The 19,830-nt window shown below is 38.4% G+C and overlaps 2 protein-coding genes across 2 annotated transcripts; both read right to left on the bottom strand.

The window, feature by feature from the left end:
* Window positions 1–82: 82 nt before the first annotated feature.
* On the bottom strand, window positions 83–15,396 carry xpo6 (exportin 6). The gene is made up of 24 exons (XM_068337464.1): window positions 14,622–15,396; window positions 13,147–13,237; window positions 12,349–12,461; window positions 11,688–11,885; window positions 10,871–11,030; window positions 10,566–10,643; window positions 9,948–10,479; window positions 9,058–9,184; window positions 8,821–8,930; window positions 8,523–8,631; window positions 8,292–8,384; window positions 7,333–7,402; window positions 7,062–7,221; window positions 6,744–6,836; window positions 6,296–6,440; window positions 5,537–5,686; window positions 5,115–5,304; window positions 4,862–5,017; window positions 3,843–3,957; window positions 3,479–3,650; window positions 3,038–3,199; window positions 2,681–2,779; window positions 2,135–2,365; window positions 83–714 (listed from the first exon to the last, which is right to left on the bottom strand). Exons 1-24 carry the CDS (start codon window positions 14,622–14,624, stop codon window positions 613–615), a joined length of 3,459 nt encoding a protein of 1,152 aa, XP_068193565.1. The 5' UTR covers window positions 14,625–15,396; the 3' UTR covers window positions 83–612.
* Window positions 15,397–16,226: 830 nt separating this feature from the next.
* antkmt (adenine nucleotide translocase lysine methyltransferase) lies at window positions 16,227–19,776 on the bottom strand. Its single transcript, XM_068337073.1, has 6 exons — window positions 19,594–19,776; window positions 18,641–18,804; window positions 18,427–18,531; window positions 18,208–18,348; window positions 17,768–17,818; window positions 16,227–17,319 (listed from the first exon to the last, which is right to left on the bottom strand). Exons 2-6 carry the CDS (start codon window positions 18,800–18,802, stop codon window positions 17,113–17,115), a joined length of 666 nt encoding a protein of 221 aa, XP_068193174.1. The 5' UTR covers window positions 18,803–18,804; window positions 19,594–19,776; the 3' UTR covers window positions 16,227–17,112.
* Window positions 19,777–19,830: the final 54 nt, after the last annotated feature.

Here is a 19,830-nt window from a genome sequence, read left to right as displayed (position 1 = left end):
CTTCTGCATCAAACTCAATACTATTATTTGAACAAATCTGTAACAGTATAATAGCAAATCAATTTAATAAGTAATAAGAAAACCCTGAGTTTTACTAAAAAAGCACTTTATTAATCAAGCAGGTTTCTCCGTTTCAGAATGGAATGATATGAAAGAACTTAAGTTGAAAGTCTGTCTCCTTTGGAGATGAAAAAAAATGAAGGCAAAATGAATAAAAGCAGACATTTTAAAAACTCAAAATGAGTTGAAAGTGCTCAGACCCAGCCCGGCTGTGGTGCGGTGGCATGGGAAAGAAGGCCTGGCTCAGACTGCTCCAGGTCTGGGCAAGAGCCTACTGCAGACCAGAGTTACATTTCTTGCCAAATTATTATTGGCAAAACATAAGGAGGGCACTGCTCTTTAAAAAATAAAATTTAAGCGCCAACCTTCTACAGTAGAAATCAAAGAGAAAAATCAGCAGCAGCATCACCTATTACTCAACCAAATGTGTTCCATCCTATTTCTTTCAATAGGAAAAACATAACTGAATTGGAGGAGTGTTGGGCAAAGTGTTCAGCACAGGCAGTCCTTGATCATGGGTTGAAGTGAGGAGTGGTTGAAGCCATCACAGTGCTATAGCTTGATGGTGCCTGTGGGAAGGCTACTATTACACAGTCTGTAGTAACGCAGGTCGTTCACCAGCCGCTGCACACTCTGAGTGAATGAAGGCAAGTCCTTGAGAAAGAACGCAGAAGTTGAGCATGTTAACTTTGGAGAAACAAAACAATAACAAAATGAAAAAATAATAAATATACCCTTGGTACAGATGATACTAAAGCATTTCATAAAACACTAAATAATTCCTTTAGAATATATTCACATTACTTCCTTATTAACCTCTCCAGCTCTGCCTGGATATGAACTAGTTAGCCTTCTTGCATCACTGTCTCACATCCCTTCAGTTAAGATGGTCATATGCTGTATTAATACACGTCAAAAGGGCCGACTGCCCAGTACCTTTCCCACATTCATTCATTCCATCCTGCTTCAAAGAGGTGTCGTATTGTAATTGTTCGTGTGTTCATACGTCTGTTAGTTAGTCCACCAAATGTCTTCGCAACCGTTGCAGATCGAAAGATGAAACAAAAAACACATTACTTGGGCGGCAAAGGCGATGAAAATGCAATGATGACCTTGAAAAACTAGGTCAAGGTCAAATTTCAACTTTTGTACACTCAGGAACCAGATAAGATAGAAAGACGAGGGAGAAGTAAGGCCATAGATCAGAGCACTAGCTTTGATCTTTGACCTATGCAAGCAGATCAGGGTAAAATTTTGAATTCAGGGGTGTCGTGGGATGTTGCAGTCTGTGACTGCCTTGGTTGTAATCCATTTTCTAATTGCTTGTTCTGCTGAGGCGGGTCGTGGGGAGCTGGAGCATATCCCAGCTGGCATGAGGCGTGAGGCAGGGGAAATTCTGAGCATGATGCCAGTGCACCGCAGAGCCACACAGAGACAAACAAACACGCATACCCACACTCACACGCTACAGGCAATTTGGGACCGGCCAATCACCCTGAAATGCATGGTTTTGGAGGTGGCAGAAAGCATGAGAACCCGGAGAGAACCCACGCAGACACGAAGAGAACATGCAAAGTCCGCACAGAGCAGGACGCAAACCCGCAACCGCCTTGCTGTGTAGCGACAGAGCTACCCACTGCGCCACCGTGCTGCCCACCTTTCCCACAATTAAACAGATACTATGAACGCATTATTTTCTCATGTTATACCCATGCAAATAGCAAAAATAGTATAAAATGTTGTTTAATTATACTTATACTGCTCATAACTGCTTTCTACATGCAAGCATGTTGGCAATAGTCTGAGTGCACTTTGTCATTTTGAGCTACAGTACTTTCTTTCAAATGCGACTATACTATTAACTTTCATAATCTGTTTTAATCCTCAGTTTCCATAACCTGATTGTTGAATGATGCTTCATTTCCCATATTTAGAAGAAATCACAATAAACTTGCAAATAAACAGCTCAGCTCAGTGCTGCTATTAGGAACACAATGAACCTACAGGTAAATAAATAAATTAACTGTAAAAGTGTAATTGTGTAAAATTCTCAGAGGAGCATTCTGTTTCTTACTCGTTCAATTTTGAAGTTGCGTGCCAGAACAGCTTGTTGGCTTCTGTCGACACCCTGGCAGCCAGTGAGAAACTCTGGCATGAAGGCAGAGTAAAAAGCATCGAAGTCAACAGAGGCCATGTTGTAAATAGCGACAGTGATTTCCTCCTGAAGAAGGTCGTGACTTTTGTGGAGAAGGACTTGCAGCAGCACGTTGATGAAGTGGAAGAGCATCGAGGTCCGGAAAAGCTTCTGTACAAATAAAAAAACAACATGATGACTGTGACCATGATGACCTCTGTAACTCTCAGTCATCATGCTTGCACACTTAATGACAAGTGACTCCTCCAATCAAATATATTTTGAAAATATTTAGTTCTGTTCTATACAGACAGATGGACTACACTCATTTGCTGTTGCTTCTATTACAGGCAGGATTATTGCCTTTGTTGTGGGTTAATAAAATTTGGTGAAGGAGAATGGATGAAATTGGAAACCTGAATAGGAGCTGACAACTCCATGACTATCAGCACCTCAAAAAAGCAAACAAACATAAGTTCTACTCACTCTGTGATACAACTTGTGCTTGCTGTTGAGTAACTCCAAATAGGAAAGATTCTGCTTGAAGATGTGAATATCAGGCTGCAGGAAAGACTGACCAAAAGCCTGGAAGAAACACGTCAGCTCAAGTCAGGAAAATAATTCGTGACTGTTAAAATAATGAATATATGTCTATTCAAATACTACTTTAGCAACACACACACACACACACACACACACACACACACACACACACACACACACACACACACACACACACACACACACACACACACACACACACACACACACACACACACACACACACACACACACACACACACACACACACACACACACACACACACACACACACACACACACCTGCATAGCAGCAGTGAACTGAGCTTCGTTTTCCATGGTATCTTCAGCAGCTCCTTTTTGGACACTGGTTAAGACTGAAGTTTTAAAGAAGTACCTCCAATTTTGGTGCAGTATTTGGTATAACAACTCAAACATCTCTGCTTTTATGTCTGGAGAAGACCGCTGTCAAAGACAAGAGACTCATTGAGTATCAGTCACCCAGGAAACACTCAGAAATGGCCAAGAATTAGTGAACTGCTAAATTGATTATGTCATCATACATTCATTCATTCATAAATAAGTGCATATCTACATGTATCTATCCCCATCATTTTTAAATCTAGGTGAATTTTTTATTTCCACTAACACAGCAGGGTAATTCTAGGTTAAGACAGGTATTTTTTAAATCAAAATCAGATCCCAGCTAGAATTTTAACTCAAGCTACGTGAGACCCAACTGACCTCTGCCACAACCGGATAAACCTGCTCCATGCACAGAGAGAGGATGCTGGGCAGGAAGGGCTTGAAAGCTTGGCCAGGCTCTTGCACCACCACCTGGAGGATTTTCAGGAATTTCTGCACCACTCTACACCCCGAACTGCCCTCTTGTAAAATACTGGCTGCCAGTTGTTCCCTGACGAGTACACAAGAGACTTCACATTAGTATGGTAATTGTGATACCAACATTTCCAATGTGTAGCCAATACAATTAAACCTTTGAACTTCTTAACAAGTTGGTTTGTAATACTACAATTAATAAAATCTGATGAAAGTTGCAAAGAAATACTTAATTATTAGAGTTTTGGAAATGTAAATGACTCTTAACCTGGTGAACATGCTGAGGAAAGTGTGAATGATCTGTCCAGTGAAGGTAACTCCCATCTGGACACGTAACGCCTGAAACAGCGTCAAGAAGAAGGCCAACATCTCATCTGTCACATCTGGGGATGGCAGGAGAAAAGTAATTAAGTCCAGTAGTCAGACAGAATTTTGTTTTGATTTTAAAACTATTTGAATTCATTATTACAGACTACAATTACCACAGTTATTTCTGTGCAAACAGAGGATAGTAATGTCCAAGTAATATTCTGGATCTAGTGATGTTTTAATTAGAACGGTACACGGAGAGTGTGTAACTGTGAGATCAATTATTGCACAAACTAAAACCACATTTTTGTCACAGACGAGATCCTGAATAACAAAACCACTAGTAAAATATTGTTTATCTTGAAAAATGATACAAAAGTGATTCAGAATTTAAGGGGAAGTTTTTCAGCTTCAAAGAGTCATGTTGTGAGGGTAAAACTACCGTGGTACTGTCACTTTTTTCTTTGGTATAATGACACAATGAGTAACCTGAGCTGCGTAGGAGGAGGTTTGAACTCTGTTTAGTGTTATACATGAAACAGCATTTTTGCAAGACAGGCAAGTATTGAGGAAGCAGGGTACCACTAGCTAAAAAATGTATCTCTTAATAAATTAAGTAGGAACAATTCAATCAAGAGCGGTTCTTTTGTGTTTTTTTTACTGCCTGTGGGTCTGAGGACTGTAATTTCATCTGTGCTGTATGTCGTGCTTATATGGTACATTTGACAATGAAGTTGACTATGAATTGTTTAAACACCCATTTTTTAAGAAAACGTACCCAGAAGTGGTTAACAAACATGTCCAATAGACACAGTTGTAAATAAATAAAATTCACGATCCCTGACTGGAGTCACAGGATTTGTTGAACCAGATTGGCGCTGTTGAAAAATCTGACGTTGCACTAGAAGGGTCTATACATGGTGAAGAACTGTGACAGGCTTTAGATGGATAAATGAACTAAAGATGAGATGGACTAACCTGGCTGCTGAATAAATACTGGGAAAAGGCTGAGGGTAACTTGGACGGAGTCCTGAAGGCTCTGGTAACAGATCTGACGTGATTTGGTGGATTCCCCAGATACGCTGTCCACGATGTCTCTGAGCACAGGCAGGGTCTGCTGAATCACTATTTTCACTAAAGCAGAAAAGAGGTGATACATTTAGTACAGGCCGAAGGTTGAACCGAGGGTCATATGTGATAAATATAACAGATGAAAGAAATAAATACTGACTGTTATTCAGATCAGGCTGCCCTTGAGGAATGGTCACTGTCCCTCTTAAAATGCGATATTCTCGAGTGAGTGCTGCCAGCAGGCTGGCGTGGTTGCTGGAGCGTGTTTGCCACTGCTGTTCATTCTCTGGCAAACTTGGCCATGGGAGAATCAGCATGTTGGACAAAGCTCTACACACCAACATGTGAGCCTGTGGGAGAGCACATGTCCGCAAATATAAACAGAATTTATGTCAAGCATGGGGACATTTTCATAAATCTGAAACATGTTTTTAAATTCCACATACTTTGAATGGATGAGCCGGTGTAACATTGATCTCGTGAGTTAAAAGATTAGCCCTGTGAAGGTGCATCTGCTTTGCTACTTCTATTTTGCAATAAATACTTGAATCATAATGTAATGCAAAACAAACAAACTTTTACCTCTTGAGGAAGTCTGCGTGTCTCGCTTTCTGTAGTAATGAGGTTGAAGACACTCTGAACAGCTGGTAATGTAACCAAAAACACAGGCCGCACTGTAGAGGTGATGGAAACCATCAGGTGACACGCTGAGAGCAGCAACTTCTCTGGTACCTTAAGATAAATAATAAATGGAAGTTTTCATCTGACCACCAGTTAACAATTTCTTCCCACAATGTCTCACCTGACAAAATGTCTCCTGTTTCTGCACTAAAAGTTGGATGTTACGGAACAAGAAGAGATTTCTTTTCTTGTTTGTCAACACCTAGTCACTATTTCCATGTAACTGTTTTTACCCTCAGATGGTCTTTTTCTATTGCTATTGCATAAATGCTTTTTGGATGTGAGAAAATCTAAAAAGCTGGTGAACATATCCAACACCAGAGAATAGTGTTTCCATGAATGTAGAATTAAAAAAAGTTTTACTGTTAACTGTTCCCCTCAGTCACTCTGCTGTTCTCTGCAACAAAAGTTGCATCATCTGTCAGTTTTTTCTAAGTGACAAGAAAGAATTCCAGAATTTCAGTCTCTTTAGGTTGAAAAAGCTTTGAGTAAAATTAGAATCTCTGACCTGCACTCCTCTGTGACCAACTATCAATTTTATTCTTTTAATAATCCAAACGAGATTAAACAGAAATCATACGTAAACATTTTTAAAATACAAGGTATTTGATAATACATCAAATACATTTCCATGTTCATTCATAAAAAAATCAAAGCTACCTTTGCTGTAATGAGTGGACTACTGGCATCTATTGCAGATGTGATGAGGTTGATGAACTGGCTCTGGTTTTGATTGTGGAGCTCACTGCAGAACTGTGCAAGCCAATGACAGTAGGCTTGTAAAGCAGCAAGGGCCTGTGCATGTCTGGAACAAACACAACAAGACACCCACACACAGAATTACAATGAATAAAACACACTTCTTTGTTTCTACATTTCAACTCAGTTTGCATCCACACTGCTTCCTGCCACATGCCATATTTATGGTAGCATTAACTGTATGTTTCATGAATTTCTTAATATACTGAGACATGACATTTAGATATTTCAAAAGTGACCTGAATTATATATTAGGCACAGAAATAAATGTAAAACAGCAACAAATTAACTATTCCAGTAGATTAGTTGTTGTTTGGGTTGATTGTCTTTTGAATTATGTGATACTCACACGTCAGTGAGGTCTGGTTCGAGTACAGAAGGCACAGCGGTCTCCAGGTCAAAAAGACTGGTCTGAGAGCTGTAGCAATTCACTTTCACCAACCTTGAAAAAGTGATGAAAAAAGCAATGGAAAATGTATGTATTTTTTGGGTAATCACTGAATTTATTGGGGAATTAAGATTAATGAATTCTTTCAAACATTTTCAATAGATCATAGCCTATCCCCTGTCCTTGCCACAGTTGATGTCAGTGTTTGGGGAAACAGTAAAGCCTACTAATGTAAGCTCAAAAAACAACAATGTTAAGATGAAATATAAGAGCAACAACCTTTCCACCACTGCCAGAGCATCAGTGAAACGTGCAGCAAAGATTTCACCGATGAAATGCTCAGCTAAGCGCCCAACAGCTTGAAGAAGGGAGCTGAGATCCCTGAGAGAACAGTGAAGTCGACGGCAATCATTCTCTGCAGATATGTTTAGCCTCCGACCTGAAATAACATCACAATATGTACATTTTATCTGTAGTGTATTAGTATAACCTGATGTTATGGTAATGGAATACAAAAGAGAAAAGAGAAATTAAAAGGAGGACTACTTACTTGTGCCAGTAGTGACAATGAACTGCTGTAAGCCCATGTACACATCCAAATTTTCTTGGAGGACTGGAAACTTCAGAGAAAAAGGGAACTTTAGAGGAGGCGGCTTGTATCACTGACTGAATACATGTACATAGATAGAGCATGTACACAAACTTCTCTAAACACCGAGAGTTCAACTTCTGGATAAGCTTTGAGTCTCTATCTAGTTAATATACTGACACATAAAACAGCAAAAGAATATTTATAACATAGTAATACTATAGTAATATATAATATTTTCAAACCAAGTAAAATATTGACATGGAAGAGCAGAACTTTTTTCTGAAAAGTTCAGCTCCTCTCACAATTCTTGCTCTATTGTAGACATATTGTAGACACTTAGCAAAAATAAACAGTAAAGAATGTGCTAACATTTCAGATTCTTATGAAATAACCCAGTTGTTTTTCCCTTTGAAAGGACACTTCCTATAGCTAGCAAATATGTTTCATGTCAAGTTTTGAAGAAAGTCTACTACTGTAGCTAAAATGCATAAGCTGCCCTTATGAATTCCACTTTAAGTTAGAGTAGTATTAGTTTAATTTGTTCCAAGACTGAGCTCGTAAGTCAATCTGCTCATATCTCAAACAAGCTTTCCCCATTTAAAATAACAAATAATTTTAAGCTGTTCCAGACTTGTTAAAAAAGTCCCAAACCCCTCTACATTACAAATTTTTTTTATCAATATCCATGCATACTCTTCCTGTGCATAATTATTATACACCCGTTATGTAAACAATGATAAAGTATGAAAAGAAACTCAAAGTCACCTTGAAACTCGGATTTCTGTCAGTATCTCAAACAAAAATATGGACGGAACGATGGCTTGTATCTTAAACATTTGTGCGTTAAGTTGCTTGTGTCTCAAGGTACTGTACCTCATTACCTTACACAACGTCACCGTGACAAATAAGTCTCTTACCAGAGCAGAGAATGCATGGGATGGGAGCAGCTCCATCACCTTGGCAACCACCTCTAGACTCTGACGCAGGTACCTTTGCCACTCAGTCTGTTGCTGCAGCCAACACATGAGAAATTTGAAATATACACGCATGTATTATGTTTGTATGTCTTCAAAAATACAATTAGCTGATGGTTAAAAAACTTTAATCATAGATTTCTTGTGGCTCAAAGCTGTAAAAACTGCTCTTACGTCATCATCCAGAGTCTCATCATCCAGCTCCTCCAACTGGGCCTGATTATATCGAAACTGTATGCGATTCAGAACTTCCCTTAAAAGAAGAACTAAGGCATCTTTGTACCTGTACAACCATTCAAGAACATATAGGTACGTTGCATTTTAAACAAAAGCAACAACAAATGAACTGGTCATCAGGGATTTTAGAAGCTTGACTGGATATAGTTTAAATTCAAGTTTCTTGTTAATGTAATTTTTCATAAAATTTTGATTTTTCTGAATATATAAGGGACAACTAGGTTTACTGACTCACCTATTTAGAACACTTTCTCTATCAGCAAGTCTGCTTTTTATTTTGGTTGTTAAGAAATCCAAAAATACGCTCCATATTTCCAAACAGGCAAAGTAGCCTTCATGAGTAGGCTGAAAATGCAGAAAAGAGAAAAGTGAGTCTTACAAACTTTTATGACTGCAGGAAATCTGTGGACACTGACAAACTTTGATGAATTTATAAAGCAAATAAAAGACAAATGATCATGATGATCATTACCTGGTTAAAGGTGTACTTGAAAAGCAGAGCAAGAAACTCCACAATTGGAAATTGAGGACTGGACTCAATCCGTCTCAAATGAACACTAACGAACAGACGCAGAAAATCTGTGAACTTTTCCAAGTAACTAGATGATGAAAAAAGAAAAAGTTTAAAAGATGAATGTCAAAAAACAAATAAATGAATCTAACAGTAATTTCATATCTGGTATGCTGGACGATAACACCCTTCCTTCTACTGAGGCTGCGTATCCACATTTTCAAAGGATGTTAAATTACCCAGGCTGAACAAACAATAGTAATGCAGCTCTCAAGTTGGCACAAATTGCAAGACAACAAATGCTAAGAAATGAGTGAAATAGTTCAATATAACCGTACATTCTACAAACCTTTAAACAAAATGTTATCCACATACAATACAGATCACATACTACATAACAAAAAAATTCTGTATGTGCTACGGTAATTTCAAAATAGTTTTGCATGCTATTCTGATTGATAATCATGGAGACCAGATCTGAAGCCTTTTAAAATGAACATTGGCTGATAATGAGCAGAAATCACACAGTCAGAGCATTCTGATCTAATCAGATGAAAAATGGGCCAAAATAAATCCAAGTTTCACTGTCAGTTGTCATAGAGTGGTTTTTTCCAAGAGTGACAAGAAATAATGTGCAGAATAAGGTAACAAAGCTGAGAAGCACTGCTGTACAGACCCAATATGGAGGGCAGCAATGATGAAAACAAAGCCAGTTTTATCATACTATTAAGAAAACTGGACTACAAGAAGTACCACAGGGCAACCTCGGACTGTAAACAAGATTGGAACGTCACAAAACTACATGCTAGCAGACCACATGCTAGAACACATTCCATGGACTGAGGCCATACCTCTCATCAAGTTCCTGTAGACGACTCTTGACAACATGAGCATTATTCTCTCTTGTCAGCCTCTGCAGGAGGAAGAAGGTCTGCTGAAACATACGTATGAGGTATTCCTCGAAATCCATTGGCACACAGTTCTTTGACACAAGCTCGTTGACACATGTCATGGCGAGAACTCCAAGACGGGCACGATCCACTTTGCCGCCCTCACTCTGCTGAAGGTTTCTTCCTCCTCCATTCATTGTTGGTTGCATTGTCCCAGCATTAGTCTGCCCATTGGAAGAGGAAGAGTTTGACGAGATGAAAGATCCTGTCTTGGTCTTTGTACGAAGATCACAGCCGAAACGTGCAAAATGGAAAATGGATGCGAGCAGGGCAGGTGTGATGTTCGTGGATAGGGGGATCCAACTGAACAGGTGTGCCAAACATTCCAACACAAGACAACAGAGTTGATGGCTTTCATTGTCCAATGTTGCCATGGGCTGACAAAGCAGCTTTGAGTACTGGCTGCCCTGAAATAAACTACCCAGCAATTCCACTGGGAGATTGAAAAGAAAAGTTGTTATAAAGTATAACCACATTAGGTCAATGCAGTTTCAAGTAACTTCTGGACAAGTTACTCACCACTTTCCCCTGAGGTGGGTGACGGAGGTGGTGTGGATGCGATGACACTGTGCTTGTCCCAGTAAGTCTCCAAGATACCTACAAAACAAGACAATTACCAAATTACCAATCATGTGCTGAAGACTTTCCATCAAAACCTCTGCTCTGATAGGCAAACCATGAAGCCACAGTGGTCTGGACCTAATCGACTTTTTCAGGTGTACATACCAAAAGTAAAATGACAACCAAAAGGACTTGACTAAAAATGAAGAAGTAAATGAAAATGACTCTTAGATTAATTTATCAAACGTGCTAAAAGTTCTCACCTGTCAAAAGTCCAAGAACTGTAGGGACCTGCTCCAGCAACAGCTTACGAAGCTCATCTTTCCTGGCAACACTCAGGTCTTCTCGAGGACAAGCAAGTTCCTCCGACGTGGTTTTTAATATCACCAACCCCAGAGAGGCCAGAACTGGGGACTGGATCAACTGCAGTTCACAACAAAGCAATATACAATCACTTAATAATATATATAAAGACAACTGAATGCTGAACTCCATCAAGAGATCCACCAAAAGATTACATTTCCTTCAGGGCATCTACAAATAAAGGCCCAAGTATTGGTTTACAACTCAGGCCCCTTTAATTGAAAATAAAGATAATGTATATTACCATTGACATAAATTCACCCTCAGAATGCAACTGTGCAATAATGTTAATGTTCTGAACACTTAAATTTTAATTCCTCTAAAATTTGAAGACTAATTTAATTTTAAGACTTAAATTTCACCCAATGGTGAAATTATTTTTACACTGATATATTAGCACACATACAGCCTGGATCTCTCTCTCTCACACACACACAAGGCCTGTAGACATGCAAGTAATGGAGAAGGCAAAGTCAAATCCTTGTGGACTGAGCTACTCCCACCCCTCACAGCAATCTCAAGTTATGTACTGAATGAAATGACAGAATTCTTTGAAATGTCTGTCATTTGTAATCTATGTAGAAACTAAACACATTGAGCCACCTGTGATTTTATTCTTAGGTCCGTCCCTTGGTGTGAAGGAAGATTCTGACATTTTGTGATGTAATTATTTGGAAAACAAAATTCATATGCTGAAACTACATTAACAGAACCTACCTGAAGGGTGTTTGTAAAGAAATCATGGTAGAACATCGGCCAGTCCTGGCGACCGATGTCCACGATGACTTTGCAGAGTTTGTTGCGGATGAAATATGGCACTGCTTTGTGCTGAGCAAGTAGGAGTTTCGGCAGACAGCTGCGAATCTCCATCTTGTCTTGTGAAGCGACACCAATCCACATCCTGTTCACCAAGTTCTGAAAAAAGAAAAATGGCTCTGAAGAACAATTTGTGAAGCAATATATTATGAAATCGTTCATAATGTACGTAATGACTAATTCCTTTCCATGATGGCACATTTGGCAAAAACTTCGTTTTATTAATCTATATATCTACAACTAGTTGTTTTTTACACACCTTAAAATACAAATATTAAATAGTGAATGAAACAACTAACTTTACGCATATGAATATATGTAAAGTATTAAATAGTGCCATTAAGCAGTCTCAGGCTTATATGTCTTGTAAAATACATTATACAGTTAGCCACGTAATGCCACAGATAAAAAAGAAGCACAAGAAAACAATCTAAGACAAAATAATTTCACATTACCTGTAAAAACGTTTTTGTATGAGCCCATTTTCAATGCACAAAGACTAAAGAAGGCCATATGTACTACTGAGATCTAAGAAAGTGTTTCTCCCACACACATAACTTACTTCAAATACTGTGAGACTGTACATCATTACATACTCATTCCGAGTATTGGAGAGAAAGAACAAGCAGAGTCGCCACGCTCCCGACTGCTGAGCGAAGTTGTTCAGCAGCTCCTCTGCAGAAAAAAGGAAGAACCATCATTTCTCACAATGGTATAAGATCAAGTGGTACTTCACAAGTAGATAAGATGAAAGCTATGCACTACAAACCAGGAAATGAATAAAGACACAACTAAAATATAACTAAAAAGTTTTAACAGGAAGCAAAGACAAAATAAGAAAAGCTAAGATATTTACATTATTCATCTTACATGCAGGATGTTACAGCAGCATATGAAAGCAAAGAATACCCAAACAAAACTACACTATATTCACAATATAGTATGTTTTATTGAGCAGTCCAGGCATGTTAAGGCAGATATGCACCAGCTGTTAAAATAACTTTGAAAAGAGTGGCATGTAGAGCACAACATTTACTGCTAAAAAATAAATAAATCAAAGAATAATGGACATAGGCACATTATTTTCTTGTAAAAATAACAACGTAAGCTGCAGAAAGAAACAATTTTCACTTTGAATAACAGATAACTGCAAATCTTGACTAAATGTCACATACGGAAGTGACCTCGGGGAAAAGTCATCAGATAAATGCCATATCGTAGTATTTTCCTTTCTCCTTGTTCTACAGACAACTTTTATATAATTTCAGATTTATTTTATTTTAATTACAAGCCTAGATGGCAAGAATACAGTCCTGAAAATACCTTCTAACACATAATGGAAAATCAAAACCAGACTTGCCTATTTCTCTCTTTCGCTCATTGGTCGTGCAATTGTGAAAGAACTCCGTCATAAGGCTCTCCAGTGCACGCAGTGTTGCTTCCTCCGATGCCTAGTGAATAATAAAAGGTAACAGCAAAAAGCACTTAAATACTCTTTAAGAATGAGCATATTCCAAACCACTGAAGGTCTATTCTTTTGTCATAATTGTGTAGAATCTCAATGGCAGAAGTCAGCCTTACTATCATCTGTCCATTGGACAGAAACAATTAAGTAGAGGGTATGTCATGAAGCAAAAAGTCACAAAAACACCTTTTCTAAACATCTGGTCTAGTGAACAGCAATCTTGTTTACAAAGATAGTAGTAAGCATTTATTATGTCAAGTTCATAACCATTAATTAACCAACAAAATAAGCATAGATGTTTCATACTTGAATGCATACAGGCTTAAGTTTCACTTGGCTCAGGCAGATCTCTCGGACACTTTTCGTCACATATCCATGCAAAATATACGGGTAGTATGAGTTAGTCACTGCACATGTGTTACTGATAATGTGCATTTATCATATTGTCATGTCAATAGTGCACAAATCTTAGGAATTCAACAGGCTTAAACTACAAAGATTTATTTGGTTGATACCTGCACTTCATTACCACTACTGATGATAGGGCCACAAACAATTTTACATATCCTAAAAGTTTACAACCAGTAGTTTATGCACACCTGAGAGTTAAAAAATGCTATGATTTAGTTTCACTGAGGAAAAAAAAGCAGAAAAAAACAAAACATCCACACCAGCGTGAACATGTATGCTCTTTGTTTTCCACACTGGACGTCTCTCCTGAGGAGCAGCACTGTGGTGTCAGGAGCGTGGCAAAATCGTCCTGTGTTTCTTCAATAATTTAACGATATGATATATCTGAGCATTTATCGAACTTCACACTTCACTATTACATTCTGACTTTGCTTTCAAGGTTCAGCATACAGAGTTGCATGACGATACAGTCCTTTCTTTTCCACACAATACAAATCTAGTTGTGAGTAAAATTAATCCCTTATATCATGTGTCGCACCACGCTTTGGCAGGGGTGAAGTTGGGCCGAAGAAAACCACAGACAGTGAATTAAGGTTTTAAATAGCAACCTTAGTGTCAGGCGGGTCTGAATTCCTCAAATAAGCCACGACTTGCAGAATCTTAACACAACCCCGAGCAAATATTCTGTTTTGCAAAATGGGCGTCTCGTTCCGTGAAATGGCCAAACAAGCCGTCACATCCCGTGAAATACCTGGCCTCTCCCATACCGTTAGGTGACTTCAAGGCATGGACATTACCAAATACATTAGCTATGCCTAAGAATATTTAAGTACAGTATTTACGTAGCCATTTGTTATCATGTTTAAGTTTTAGAATCAAACACTATGTTAGGTAATAGCAAATCAGGCAGGAGTTAGAATAAGTAACTAAGTATATCATACGAGGTAAATTGTACTCACCATGTTTAGAAGACTCAGGTGCTTTCTTGAGTTTCCTTCGTCTCGGATTAATTGCAGGACTGAGCCAATGTTAGCTACCTATCTAGCCAAATCTTGCAGCTAACGTTAGCTAAGGTGTTGTTGGCTAACGTAGATGTTGAGGTGGCTCGTCATGGTATTCTCGGCCGCTTAGGTCGATAACCAAACCACAACTAGCCAGGAAATGTGGACGTCGTCGGCCTAGTCACAACAACAGCGTTCGACACCGGACCGAGCCTACCTTCGTCAAATACAACGGGTTTTCGGCTACCAAGCATGTATGCTTGACGTTTGACTACCTCACCATTTGTAGGTTAATTGCATTGTCTTTTAATTCCATTTGTCATTTTATAAAATACACAAATCTTGTTTTTAGTGGCACATCCAACGCTGACTTGCACTTGCGAAGCATGCAGCGTTAATCGGTGATCTGTACCAAGCCTTTCGAAGCTATGACACCCAGTTGCTAACGTTGTAGCGGATGGCTAACCCGTTAGCTTCTCCAGAGGGATGAAGGTATTATTTTCGTTAGCTGTGTTAACTTTCATGTTGACACGCTCCTATGACTGCTGGTCACGACAACTTGTTTTACCGTTTATACTTCAAAGCGGATAGATGTGCGAACATAAGTTACATATCTGACAACTTGTAATAACACTACATACATAATACTATGCCTGCTTGCTCCTGTTATTCCTCTTTTCAATGCACAGGGCGGCTCAATATAGCTGTAGCACAGCTACCTTGCTAGTTACAGGGTTTGCTTCGCAACTTCCTCTTTAGTTGCTGAAATCCCCAGTGAGATCGAGCGAAGGCAGTTACAAGAATAAAAGCACGATATCCAGTAATCTTTTTCATATTATTCTTTTTTTTACATAATACAACCTGAGAAGCAAGTGCGCTCTTCTTAATTGTTGAGCTTTTTATTAGATCCAAAATCATAACCAAAACACGCATAATTCTGCTATAGTGGAGCCTAGGAAGACACAAGTGCAGCAATATGGCTAGATTATGACAAGAATTGTCAACAATTGGCATACGAAAACGGGAACCCATGCATCACCTCAAAGTAATTAATCCATGAATGTTTAGCCATGTTTGGAAACATGTGCAGGTACGTACATCTACCCCCCCTCACCCCCCAATATTTAAAGAGATTCTTTACATATATTTAGTATAAACTTTTCCATGATATTCTGATTTTTTTTAGATGCATCTACATCTGCAGATCTTAATTGCAAAATTGATTTGTATCTAGGACCCTCCAAGCAATATGTGAGCGTGTCTTGCGTGGTTGTCTGCCACCTCTCTGTAGTTTTCATATGCAACACCCAGTTTAATTATCAAAACTTTTGAGTAGTCAGTGTAGTTATGTAGTTTGCAATAAAATGTGTCTTTGTATATATAGTTAATGACATTAAGCATTTTGTTTGAATGATAAACAATATCTGCCGCAGCTTACGACATGCTTAAGACATTCTTAAAAAATGTGATACATGTTTTCTTTAAATCTTTGTTTACATCCCAAAATGTCAATCACTATTGAATTTCAACAGAATGATACAAGAATTAAATCCATAGTAAATTAGAACAATTATTTTAATAATCACCGCAAGATAAAAGGTACAATCTGTCAGTCAAGAGAGATAGCAACCACTACAAATTCATTTGATAGATTTTATCTGGTGTATGAAAAATAAAATGAAATGTCAACAGAGGAAATTCTGTCACACTGTCCGGGGATTCTATTACTACACTGGGTATATCAGCGCATTCTGAGATTGGGAAAACAAACACTTGCAATCACAATCAACACTTGTTGACACAAAAATGTTTCCAGTCATGATAGTTTTAATGGAAATGATCATTGGTTTTCATCAAAAAAATGAACATTTTCAGTTCTTCATTCCTGTAGAAAACTGCAAAAAGAAATCTAAAACTTTGTTTGAGTTGTCTTTATGTAAAGACTCTACATGCTAAATAGTAATCAAGAACGCAAAAACAAAATAATCTTTGGATGTGTGGTAGACAGTCTACAAAGCAGAAAAAACTGCAAAATCAAAACATTTCAATGCTTTCTTTCTCCAGGCACATAATTCCCAAAATGTTTGCAACATTTCAGAAACAAAGATGTGTTTTTTCTTGAATATTGACAGAAACCATTAGTCATTCAAATACTACCGACAACTAAAGGGAATCCATCCAAAAGTAGAAGTAGTAGCTTTTGTACTGTTGAACATGATTTATACATGATTATGTACATCGGTACCACAGTTGAGCAGAATGCAACAACTTATTCAGACATATCTTCTTATAGACGTTGTCATAAAGTGTGTTGACAGTCAAATAACATTGGCAGTTTTCAATATTCCGAAGAAAGCCAATCCTATTTTATACCCAGCTACTTAATTATACAGTACTATTCTGGCAGGCCTAATACTTGATGCATATATCTTCAAATTGATTCTTTCAGCTAACTTTTTTCATTCTTGCTCTCAACAGATGTATGCTTGCCATGTTTCTCGTGCTGTCTTTGTGCTTGAATACTATATGCCCAGGCTCTGTCCACACCATTTCCCTCAATCCTGCAGGGTGTCCAGTCAGGGAAGGGAAAACGACCAGCTACTACCAAGGCATCATCAGGAAGCTCATCTTGCAACTTCTGTTGCAGCAATGAAAGCTAAGAACACAATAATAGAGCACAACAAAAAGTATTTTATTTTTTATTTTATATAGTAGATTAATCCCTGAAGGGAAATTAGTGACACACTCTAGTTGGTATATTCACATGCATATACAGTATATTAGTGTGTACAGGCCCTGAATACACAAACACACACAAGGGACCTGTATTCATGCAGGGGGAGATAGAGCGGTGGGCAGCACCTGCTTGGTGCACCCAAATGAGTAACTAGTAACAGTAAAAATTCATTTCAAACATGTGCTGATATTCTTTTCATAAAGTTTGCATTTAGAATCTAAAATCGTAATGATATTTAAGTTCAAAATAACTTGCAGTCATGTGACTGAAATACAGGCAAGAATGTGTATTATATTCAGGCACAAACCCCACAATATCTCACTTAATCTTTTTATGACTTCACTTTATGATTATAAATGTTACTCACCACACTAGGAGCCAAAAACACAGTGACATTCTTGCATTCTGTCAAGTCAACCTGTGGTGTGCACAAATAGGTAATACAAAAAAAAACAAAACCCAAACAAATTCATTAGCAGTTAAATAATATAAGCACCATGTCAATATGTGAAAAAAAAAGAATATGTACAAATTAATGTGAACCAGAGGGCCATCTTAAACCACAAAAAACTTGTGTCTATTGTGCATTACAGGTATTCACAAAGATTTTTGTAATATATGGTGCAGTTATAGTGTGTCATTCATTTTATTGTGGCAGTGGGGACACTTCCATTGAAAGTATCATGCTCTTATGATAGCATATTGTTATCAAGATGAATTACAACAAAACTAAGAAATGCCATCATGTCATGGAAACTGGTATAACTTTTGTTTCCAAGTTCGTGACACATATAAGACATGCCAAACCTTCCACAGGTCTTCCCGGCGGTATGACACTTTTTCATAATGGCCTGCTCTCCATGCATGAAAGCGGGCCAGACGAACGAGCCAGGGATTGAGCTCATATCCAACAGCTGGAGTGAAGCCGCGCTTACGGGCCTCCAGCACCTTAAGATTTTAAAATAACTACCATCAAAACCCATTGTCCATCAGTAGAAGATTAAAAGAAATCTTGATTACACTTACAATGCGTCCATCTCCAGATCCCAAATCCACAAGGCCTCCCTTTCGACATTTGAGCAATGTCATTACATTTTCTACTTGGGCTTTGTTGGCAGGAATGTATGGGACCTGCAAGATATTTAAAAAGCCCCTCAAGAAAAGAATAACATTTCTAAAATATCTTCATTGTAAGAGTCACATTGAGTTATTTAAAGTGTTATGAAGATTGAGAGCACACCTGTAGCGTCAAAGGGACTTTTCGAAAGCCAGGTTGGAGAATTCCAACCCACATTGTATATACAGCAAGCCCAGTGCCTACAGCAATCTGAGCAACACCCCAGCCTCCAAGCGGTCCGGTCTTCAGCTCAGCAAAAGCCTGATCTTGTGTGTCATCATCCATTCCTGAATGAAATGTGCAGTGTACGGTCTCTACGTTAATACCATTTTATAGAATGTCCACAATACCATTTAGAAAATTCCAGGCCTGAGCTAAACTGGAAAACTGAGTCAAAGTTTGAAATTCTTTTTTTTTTTTTTTTTTTAACATTTTTGAACCATGAACAGTGAAAGATAAGATTTTCGACCAACATGCGTTACCAAGTGGACAACGTGTTGTTCAAGGATGGTGTTCCTATTTCAGCAAGATAATGGTAAAACACTTTCCTCATGTACTACAACCTAATGGCTCCATAATAAAGCGGCTTGCTAAACTGACACCGCAGTTTCACTTACTTGCCTACTGAAAAAATGTTTGGTGTTATGAAAGCAAAAATACAACAAGGGAGACCCCACGCTTTAGCAGCGGTAATTATCGGTCAAGAAAGGGAACACTTCCAAAATGACAGCAATTTGTCTCTTTAGCCCCAAACGCTAAAAGACGAGGGTGTGCAACAGCTGTTACATGACCCTGCTCCAGCCTGTCTTAAAATACGTTTCAAAATTCTAAATAAGGATATAACTTTCAGAAACACAATGTTTCCCTGTTAAGACTGTACGCTCTTAAACAATTGTGTGTACAGTAGTTGGTTAATTTCCTATTGACGTTTTTTGTTGTCTGTATTCAGTTCTATTTTCCTCCTATAATATTGTCTAAAATACGCAGCTCAGAGGCACACGGTGTTAATTATCAGCATTTCATTTAACCTTTTCCATCAGGCCTAGTTCACTTTTCTTAGTAATACAGTACTGTACCTGTGTAACGTGAAGGACGCCTTCACGCTTCAGATGTTTGCAGAGAACTGAAAAGATGCTCACGAAGGAAAAATCGCTTCACCTGACATGTTGCCTCAGACAAAATGAAAAAGTGCCACCGTTTCAGATTTACTAATACTGTACTGTACTGTATTCCGTTCATTCGTAGGAATGAAGGCGGTCAAATCTCAGCGAAGGACAGGTCCGTCTGTAAACCACTCCGTACATCAGAGCACT

This window comes from Antennarius striatus, chromosome 16, assembly GCF_040054535.1.
Source record: "Antennarius striatus isolate MH-2024 chromosome 16, ASM4005453v1, whole genome shotgun sequence".
NCBI lineage: Eukaryota > Metazoa > Chordata > Actinopteri > Lophiiformes > Antennariidae > Antennarius > Antennarius striatus.
The sequence above is the reverse complement of the archived record's forward strand: the minus strand, read 5'-3'. Positions and strand labels throughout refer to the sequence as shown.